The 10533-nt window shown below is 37.6% G+C and overlaps 1 protein-coding gene across 1 annotated transcript in view; it reads right to left on the reverse strand.

The window, feature by feature from the left end:
* The window catches only part of LOC128142184 (opsin-5-like), a 28418-nt gene extending 18343 nt beyond the window's left edge, over positions 1-10075 (reverse strand). Inside the window, exons 1-4 of the mRNA XM_052788059.1 lie at positions 9988-10075; positions 7442-7604; positions 5682-5809; positions 4811-5145 (exon numbers count right to left, since the gene is read on the reverse strand). Of these exons, the coding sequence (XP_052644019.1) occupies positions 4811-5145; positions 5682-5809; positions 7442-7604; positions 9988-10075 (714 nt within the window). The remainder of the gene's footprint in view (positions 1-4810; positions 5146-5681; positions 5810-7441; positions 7605-9987) is intronic.
* Positions 10076-10533: the final 458 nt, after the last annotated feature.

Below are 10533 nucleotides of genomic sequence, written 5' to 3' on the forward strand. Positions count from 1 at the left end.
AAGCAAGAGTGGTTCCTGAATTTGAGTCTTGTAGCTAATTATGACTACACCAGTGGCCTTAGTTTGGTAGTTTGACCTTGCTCCAGTTCTCATTGGTAAGGGAAATATTGGCCATAATTTTGATCTTGCAGAGTTTTACCATACATAGAAATCATGCAACTAGCCAGCTAAACACTCTGCAGAATGGTAGTTTACTGACCTGTAAAGCCAAGGCATATTGCAATTGCATCTTGCAAAATATTCTAAAGCAACTATGGCAAAGTCTGAAAAGCAACAGACAAGAACAACTGATGCTATTATTCCTACACCAGGAGGAAAGGAATTAAAATAGTATGCATCAGACTGTAACAGAAGTCTGATGAACTCGGGATGGCTAAAGGCTATCACACACCCTTGATCTGTCCTCTTTTTTCCTCTGTAAATCTTTTCCAGATTAAAAAAAAAAAAAAAAATTGTACTTTTGCCCAAGGTGCCTGACAACTTCACAGGACCTGCATATCTGGAAAGCCTAAGGTGTAGCGGTGATTACTATAAATGAAATAGTCAAATGAGACTACACAAAAATGAAGACAACTTTACTGAAAGGTCTAAAGCATTATAGAAGGGTTTTTCTGAGCCATGCTCACATAGGAATCTAAAAGCACTTCTTCCTTCACTTTTCACCATTACAAATGTTTACACTGCACAAAAGTAAAAGTCAACCATAAATGTGATCATCTGTATTAAAATAACAGAATCTTAATTTCACATTCTCCCCAGATGAAATGTCTGTTTTCTGCCATAACAAGCCTTGACAGTGAGACACATTCAACATGTTCTTTATCGGTCAACTAGATTCTCCCATGCTTGCCCAAAAGCCGATCGCCTCCACCTCAAATCAATAAATATTATATAGCCAATAGTGTAAGTAATGCAACTGTAAGTTTGGCATTAAGACTGTGTCTTCATGCAGATTGTCTCCCTTCACATGCATTTAGAAACAGCACACTGACCACTAATCCCCAAATGGCTTTGAAATGCCTGCAGCAAATCACAACATTGCTGTGCCTTACAACTAAAGCATCTGTTTAAGGTGGAAAGAATCAAGAAAGGCATTGAACAGCTGTAAATCTTTTACTTCAGGAGTAGATTTACCCATTACAATGAATTATTCAGTTTTAGCATATTGTATTCTACTCTGTAGGTCTTCTTTGAAGAGTAGCCTTTATCCAGTTTGATTTCCATTATATTTTCTATTATCGTCATAGATATTCCCACCTGTAATCAGCCACAGCTTTCAAGATTGCTTGTACCAGTGGATATATAATACTTCCAGTTTCAGAGCAGTGCGACATCCTCCATTAATGTTGGTGGTAACATTTCTATTAATTTAACAAAAAAATAATTTAATGAGGATTAAAAAAAATGAAGCACTATGTCCATGCATTGTAGAAACCCAATTTAAGACCAATTAACCTCCACAGTATTTAGATTTGTGTTGTTTCTCTGCAAATAATTGCATTCCATAATAAGAACAAAGTCAGATACTCAGTTTCTTCAATAAAAAATACTAGGAGAGAGATGTGAATTATTCAACCTTCTCCTATTCAGCCAAATGATACATCAGTGTTTTAAATCAGGTAATTCAGAGGTATAACAAATTGCAGCCATAAAGAAGTACAAGTTAAGTAGCAGGAGATTAGTCCAAGGTCATACATGAAGTTTGAATCAGAACAAAAAACTGAACACAATCTCCCAGGCCAAAGGCTTACCCCTCATGATTTAAACTGAATGTAATACAGAGTATTCAGAGATGGTATTTGGACAAATACTTGATGAGACGTGAAGTTACACTTATGGTGGTTTTGCTCCTGCAACATCTAGGGGGAACTAGGATGTGCTTCTGAAATGGCTTAATCCCAAGGAACTCCTGGAGAAGAGGCAATTTCCTACATCTCTACTTGCATTCATAATATTTATCTGTCTTATCTACATGCTCAGAGCGTGTTTTCTCCAGAAGCTGGCAAACCCAGGCACCTATGAAGAGATCACGTGAGAACAATAGTGTCCTCTGTATGCATTACAATTGATTTTTATGGCACTATATAACAATAAAATCAATATCAGCAGTTAGCCAACCTTGCAAATTCACAAGCACAAAAGCACTAATTGCACTATACAGCTCCCATTACATTTTCTGAAAGTCTTGCTATTGTCATTCTAAAATAGCACAGGAAAAAACACTACTGACAGATCTTTTAACATGGGAAGTAGATTAGTGATAGTGAATGTTATCTGTATTTTGTTGCTTTTTTTTAATAAAAATATTCAATTACCAATAAAAAAATAGACTTAAAGTGGGCCTAAATTGAACGCTATGGCCTGGTTATGTTAATATGGTTTAGGAAAGAGATAGCCACTTAGTGTGCAGAGCAGTACAGATTAAAGCAAACTGCAGGAACTTGGGAAACCTTTGCGCTTGCAGAAGAACCTGTGGCATTTTCCTGGAGCCTTGCAGCATAAGCAGCCACGAAGCAAGAGCTTTCATAATTCAGTTTCCGGGCTTAGCCAGACTCTTTAAGTGTCTAAGTCCCATTTTAAGTGCCCAAGTCATTGTCTGTATTTTGCTTTTCAAGACTGAAACAACATCCAAGCACTTCAGCTGAAGCTGGATCAGACCATGGAGGCACTGGTCAAACCTGACCAGGACTCCTAAGTTACAGTGACCTGATGTCAGAGGCAGGATGGAAAAGGCTGGAGGAAGAATGGGCTATAAATTGTCTCTAAATTGACAGGTGCTACAAGGTAGTCTGTATTGTGGCTCAAGGAACTACAGTTCAACAAATAAACATTCCAAGTATACCACAAAATTGACATATTTGGGGTGGATTGTTTTAGCAGTTTCCTAAGAAAGAAAACCCCAAAAGTGTCTCTTCTCTCCTCTCTGCTTGTATGAGTTTGACTTAAACCATCATCTTAGCAGATGTCTCCAAGAGATTATCATGCATAAGTAATTGTTGTTTGTATTATTATTATTCCAGGATAAGATTGTCTGCAGATAAGCAGTCTCAGAGTAACTCAAAGAGTTTACATTCTAACAGTGAAGATTAGAGCAATTTTGAGGGGAAAAAACTCAGGGAATAAAAAGAAGAAATACTCGTCAGTATATGATAAGCAGTTCTGTTAGTGTTCCAGCAGCCCAGCCAGTATCATCATCTATGATACACCAGCATGACTTTTTGTGTTAACACCACAAAGGAAGTTTTGAAGGAGATATTGTTTTCTTTTTGCCAGTGTTTATTATAAGGAATTCATAAGAATGACAAGTACCATTGACCATCCACGCACATTTCTGAGCGTTGTGAGCATACAGTGTAACCAGCATATGGTGTTCATTCTTACTGAACAGGAGTATAGAGGTTAATTAGGACAAGTTATGAAGAATCTTGAAAGTTAATTAAACAGTGAAAAGATAATATCTTGTAGTCAGATGAAAGACTTAAGAAAATGAATGTTTACTGAATATCCAGAATGGGGCAGGAATATACTTAAGAGCTTTAGCTGGAATATGTTCCATCTAAGAGTTATTAAAAAGAAGGAGTTGATAAGATGTGGATGTAACTCTTCAGTTCCTAAACTGCATGGATTGAGGAAGATATTTAGGTTACAAGACCATGCAGTAGACAGGAGGATGGCGTTTCCCATGATCGTCAAAACCAAGATACTCAAAGGGAGAGACAGGACAGATGAAGATTTCTACTGCAGCTACGCTACACTTGGTAATCTGAAGAGATGTCAGAGAGAGACAAAGTTTGTGAGTATGAAAAAGATAAAACAGGTCATCTATACAGATGCAGATCTGTGAGATATCCAATTGTATTTGGAAATGAAAGTATCCATATTCCTGAACAGACAGAGAAGGTAAGGAGCAAAGATGATTCCAAGCAGAAAGCTGAAGGGTGGTGAGGAATGTACTTTGAAGGACATGCTAAACAAATAACTAGAGAAACAAGAGAAGGATTCACTGAAATCAAGCAAAGACAAAGATTTTCTGCTGGAGATAATTAAGAGTCAAGAGGTAACACTCATGTCTTTCAATAGGTACATTATCTAAGAGTGAAGCACACCTAATGTCAGCTGCAAAGTTCCTTTTCTTATTTTTGGTATATTAGAAAGAAAGATGCTGATCTTCTCCTGGAAAGGGACAATTTGGCAGCAGGAAACAATTTCCACAACTCCGGTGACCACAGGTTTAATTTTACTGTATAAGCTAGTGGAACAAATCTTCAGAGGCTTTGGTTCAAAAAGTATTTAGAGAGATGCACTTTTCTGTGACTTTTGTCCTTTCTTCAGTTATACACAAGAGAATTTGATCTCTACATTACTATTTAAAGTCTTTAATGATATAAAGGTTAAGCCTGGACCTCCTCAGATGTCCATAGCTGAGCAAACAGAATTCACTCACTCTAAACCAGACTGGCTTTCATAAGCAATGGTTCCTGAGCCTGAGACCCAAACTCACTTCTACTTAGTGCTCCAATTTTTAACCTTCCTTTTGATCAAAAGTCTGAAATCTTAATTTTCGCAAGTAATGAAGCTCTGTGAGCTCAATTATCACCCTACAGACACAACACAGCTACTATTTGTATGTTTAGCAATTCATTGCCATAGAGCAAATCTGCACAAGACAATACTGTTGTCTGAAATAAAAATGCAGTAAGGACCAATTTTCTTTTCCATCTTTATTCCCTTCTCAGGAACTTTCTTGGTCCTTAGATGGTGCTGCCCAGCTGTGCCAAAAACGGCTTGCCAAAGGCTAAGTTTCAAATACCTTGACAGTAGTGGTTTGCGCGTTGCTCATCCTGGCAGGGCCGGAGACATGCTGTTCCAGTGCTTTCCTGGATTCTTTCACAGTTACCAGAATAAGAGAGTAGGAAGTGACAATTACTCCGCAAGGGAGAATAAAACAGAAAAAAAAGAGGACTACAGTGTAAGACATGGCCACAGCATTTACATTGGTGGAATGCCAGTCAATGCAGCAGGCTGTGCCATAGGGCTCTGCTCCATATTCTCCCCAGTGAGCTAGGGGAGAACAGGCAAAAATTGCTGCGTAAGTCCAAGCACAGGCTATCAGGATTTGCCCATGTTCTCTCCTGAACCTGTTCCCTGGAAGACACAAAACAATCAGTGAAGATCAGCATGGTTGCCATGTCTGCATGGAGTTTCCCATATGCAGGCAGCTGAGCAGGGTAATTAAGAAGGATAACTTTAAAATATTATAGCATATTGAAGGTTTGTAAGAATAGGGCATGGGTCGCAACAATCTGCAAAAACATTAGGTAGCTGAATTCTCTGATACATGTAGGATACTTAGCAAAACATAGATCTGTAGGAATAAATCTCTATCAAAATGTAGCAATAAACTCTGAAAAAATTAGTTTATTCAGGCCAGCCTTGCTTTCAGATCAGAACTCTCATTCCACGTTTCCAAATTATCACCCTGACTTAAAAGACCTTAAAAGTAATCAATTGCATATAGCTAGCCCTATAGCCAATTATCAATGATCACAGAAATAAGAATTGTTTGACTGGATGTAATAGATCTCTTCTATAAAAATAGTCTCCAGGATATGGAACCCAGAAATGGTGGTCTATGTTCACATAAAAAATTTGAGTAATTTAAGACAGAAACATTAGCTTACCGTACTCTGGAAAACAAACTTTGAGGCAGCACACAGTGCTAAGTATCGTCAGTGTTGAGAGACTGCAGATCCCAAACAGCACCCCACAAAATGCATAGAACAAGCAAATCTGTTTCCCATACAGCCACCTGGCAAATCAGCAGGAAAGTTAATTCTGAGATGCTATCCTTCTTTCTTAAATGTAATACTAAATGGTAGAAATATATTTACAGTTGTAGCCTTAAAAATTCAATAAAACTCCATGATTAAATTATTTGTTGGTCAATGATCAACTGTGAAATATATTCTCATTTGAAAAACTTACAGCCAGTTAAGTAATCATGTCCTGCTTTATTTTTATGATTCACATTTAAGCTTGTTTATTTTTTTAAAGCAAAGCAGTGTATCTTAACGACAATCATTCTGAAAAGAAAAATCAAAATGCTTGTCACTAGTAGGCCTAGATCATAAAATAATACAGTTTATTATTATCTGCGATCTTTATGTATATTTTCAAAACTAGTTTTCATCAAAATCAACATGTTCTCTTGTGAAGGTTCTCCAGAAGAACAAAAATTTGATCTGAATCACTCTACCTCCTCCCTTTCTATTCAGACACCAGGAGTATTTGCAGTAGCAGTTATCAAAAGGCCCATTCTAGATTTTGAAGATATCATCTCCATTAGTCAATATATTTAGCAGTGTTTTAACACAGAAAGTAATGTAGTAAAAACTGAGTAATTATTGGATTTTTTTTCTTTTATTTTTTATTTTGATGCCAAAATGAGAGAAAACTAAATGGGAGAAAGACAGAGAGAGATTTTTTCACATCAAACCAAATACATTTTTTCTTCATTTTGGTTAACTGAAAAAAAAAAATTACTCAGTGGTTATGTTGGGTGAGGTGCTCTCCGTCTCTTTTGTTAAATATATTCTACTGAATTACATTATTAAACATGCATTCCTAGGTTTCTCAGTAAAGTATTTTGGGAAGACAAATCAGCACTGCATATTCACATCTGTACAGTTGCAAGACATTCTGCAACAACTGGGATAGACCAAAATGTTACAAATACCATCCTATCCCAAATCCTGCAAAACAACTCCTGACAACCAGTTCTGATCTTCCTTCACCTTTGCTATCTAGTTCCTCTCTTTGAAACACTTTCATACTGTCTGGCTTGCACAAATACTATCCGAGGTCTAGTAATGAGCCTCCTAAGCCTCCCAAACTTTAAAAGAAGATCACAAAAAATAGATCTTTTACAATGATATAAGGTTGAATTCATGTGGCTAAAGAGGAGAGAAGTGGGGAAGGAAGGAAGAAGTTCTAAATTCAGAGTGTTGGCCTAAAAGTTAATCCAGAACACTACGTTTCTATGCATCATCACTACCACTACTTTTGGAGATCATAAGTAAATTCAGGGCTTTCTTTTTATTGTACCAAATGTCACTGTCCAACTGAAAAAAAAATGAAGCATTTCACCATCACTTGAATAATATTACCCACAAAGGATAAATGCAGTAGGAAGTGGATGTCTGGAATGCAAATCTTCTCAGCCCTACAGAAATCAAAAAGATAGTAACCTCAAATAGACACAAATGCTAATTAACACTAGCAGTCCACAAAGCTGCTGTTACAGAGCATACTTCTCTCAATCCCTATAATTAATTCCCACTTTCATGCCAAGCAAAGGGGCAGAGTAATTGGGTCTTCATCACTGACACAGACCTCCAGAGCCTGCAGAGGATGTTAAATATCACGTGCATAGGGAACAAACCTGTGTGAAAGGCTGGAGGTTACAGCTAGAGGGTACAATGTCAGAGTCATACCAAGGTCACTGACAGCAAGGTTGATAATGAAGTATTCTGCTGGTTTCAACAAATTCTTTATCTTGTAGGAGACGTATAGGAGAATGCTATTCCCAAACAAGGAGCATATTCCTGCAGAGAAACACAGAATATGAAGAAGAAATTATTTTCAGCCATCCTTTTTTTTTTTTTTTCTACACAAGAATAATGTGCTGCTATCACAGGTAGTAACTTGTCTCTTTTTTATATCTGCGGTTTTCCCTTTGTTATATTTCAATTTATTTTTTTTAATTTTTTTATCATTTTTCCTGGTTTCTTCCTGTTTTGTCCATCAAACTATCTACAAAGATCTAATGGATAATTTTATCCATTTGACGTGCAGAAAACAGACTCCACAATCAGTGGAACATTACCTAAGCAGAATCAGGTTAGCTAAGGTCAAAGAGCACAGATCATCAGACTATCAGGATATGCTCTTTCACTGTTCCTAGTAAGATTAATTTTAACCAGAACATAAAAATTGTAGCTGTATCAGAGATATCAGTTATATTAAATATCTTCAGTGGTTATACTATAGAAGAGTCAATTATCACACTTTTCCTTAGCAAAACCTTCATTTTATTTTTTTCTTTTATTTCCCATGGTGTCTGTTCTTGTCTGGATTACCAGCTCAAGTCCATATACAGTTTTTCAGCATGCACCAACTGACATCCCAGCCACTTTGGGATCTGGTTGACTGTATGGTCAAAGCCATCCCTGTTCACATATATTTTCATTGTGAAATTCCTGGAGGGAGAGATGGGAAGAGGTTTCATCTAAAACAATTTTTTTTTCCTATTTAAGCGTATAATTTTCCTTTCAAATATTTTGTGCAACTTTTACAAAATACCACTTACTGGAAACCTCTTTTCCACATTTTCCATTCCTCTTCATATTAGCAAATGCTGGAATAAACTGCTTAGTGAGTTCATGGAAAGTTTTTCAGAAGCTTGACAAATTTTGGTCAGGAACAGTATAAGGGGTCAGCAAATGGACTAAATGCTCTATCAGGATCACTCCAAGCTCCATTTTCTATGGCTTTGTGAACATACTGATTCTGTTTTCTAAGCAGGGCTCTTCAACAGCTTTGGTATGACTGACAAAGTAGATACTGAGGATACATCCTGCAAAGAGACTCAATGATCTGAGTGTGGTTGATTATCATGGGATCCAGAATGAGAAAGTTAAAAAGAAAGTTATAAGGCAACGCTATGTTGTATGACTAGCTGAACAAAGATGGGAGAGGAGAACATGGGACAGACAGGAAATTTCATTATTTTATCAGCAGTGTTGTCAGTAAAGAGGTCTGCATCTTATTTGTTGTTGATAACACATAGAAAACACCAAAACCAGAAATAAAGCTACACAAGAAAATTTCAAGTCCATCTGGTGGTAGAAAAATAGCATGAGGTTTCTGATAAGAAATTACCCTACCATTAGCTGAACAAACTCTGCAAATTCAGGAGTACAAATACTGCAGGGACGTGTCTCTAAATTGATATGTACTGTCCAGCCAGGCTATAAGTCTCTTCTCAGACTCCACTATCCATATACAGCTACACTCTAAAATAAATAGGGCTTACATTCATTTAAATTTTTCAATCAAAATGTTGAGGAAAACCTGTTGAAACACATGTTAATCTTTGAAGCCATTAGGATGCAAATATTCATTGACAGGACTAGAGATACGGGTTCACTCTTTGTTGGTGCTGTATTTATTTTGCATTAATCCCCTACTTCAGGGCTAGCATTTGTTGCCTTAGGGAAGGAAAATTTCTCTTAGGACATTCATTTGGCTGCTATGTTTTTCTTTTTCACCATCTTCTGAAGCACCAGGCATCACCCATGCCTACTGACTGCACCTAACGAGGGTGGCCATTGCTCTCCCAGATGTCTGGCTTGCCTTTCCTGGCCTCTGGCTCATGGTTACACTGACCAGTACATTTAAGATTGGATCCAGATTTTTCTCCTCAGTCAGACCAGGACTATGGAAGATGTTTGCCTCCTCTCTAACAGCATAGCACCCTCCACAGGAATCTCACTTTCTAAGGCAGGGACTGAACATTGGCCATAAACCTGATCTTTCCTGCACCTTTCCCAGACATGTTATAACTATGGCTTTTGGTATTTTACTTCAGGCATTAAGAGGGGTCAGAATATGTTGTTCTATGGTTTGCAATGATGTGTAGAATAGACGATCTCTTGTCTAGACTTAACAATGACCACATGGATGCTGAGAACTGCCAGGGCCTCAAAAACCAGCGTTCCTGTCCAGCTTGATATTCCTAGTACTGAATAAAGTTTTTGTACCTAACATAAATCATGTTAAAAAACCTTCTAATGATTTTGCTCTATGCTTTTTTTCCCCTTTTATGAAAATAGAGAAGTTAATCTGTGTCAGAAACAAACTACTTTTACAGTCAAGTCTTACCACATCAAATACCGCCAAAGCTCTATACCATGAAATCATACTTACCAAATATCATATAACATATTCCAACAACAATATCAGCTGATTCTGTTATTTTGGACTGGAATGTTGAGTCACCAGAAGATGGGCCCATCTGAAAAACAAACAGGACATGAAAAACAAACAGGACACAGTATTAGAAATTCAGTATCCAAGTAGGTACCTGTGAGCTCTCTGCAAGACTGTAAGCTGTTTTGCAGGGAAAGGACAGGGAGAATTTAATTTTATGATATTTTCTGAATTAACAATTAATTTATCTGAATGGAGGATGCAAAGAGGATGGAGCCAGGCTCTTTTCAGTGGTGCCCAGTGACAGGACCAGAGGCAATGGGCACAAACTGAAACACAGGAGGTTCCCTGTGAACATCAGGAAACTTTTTCACTATGAGGGTGACCAAGCACTGGCACAGGTTTCCCACAGAGGTTATGGAGTCTCTATCCTTAGAGATACTAAAAAACCATCTCAACACGGTCCTGGGTAACTGGCTCTAGATGGTCGTGCTTGAGGAGGGGGTTTTGACCAGAAGACCTCCACAGGTCCCTTCCAACCTC

Source organism: Harpia harpyja, chromosome 5, assembly GCF_026419915.1.
Source record: "Harpia harpyja isolate bHarHar1 chromosome 5, bHarHar1 primary haplotype, whole genome shotgun sequence".
NCBI lineage: Eukaryota > Metazoa > Chordata > Aves > Accipitriformes > Accipitridae > Harpia > Harpia harpyja.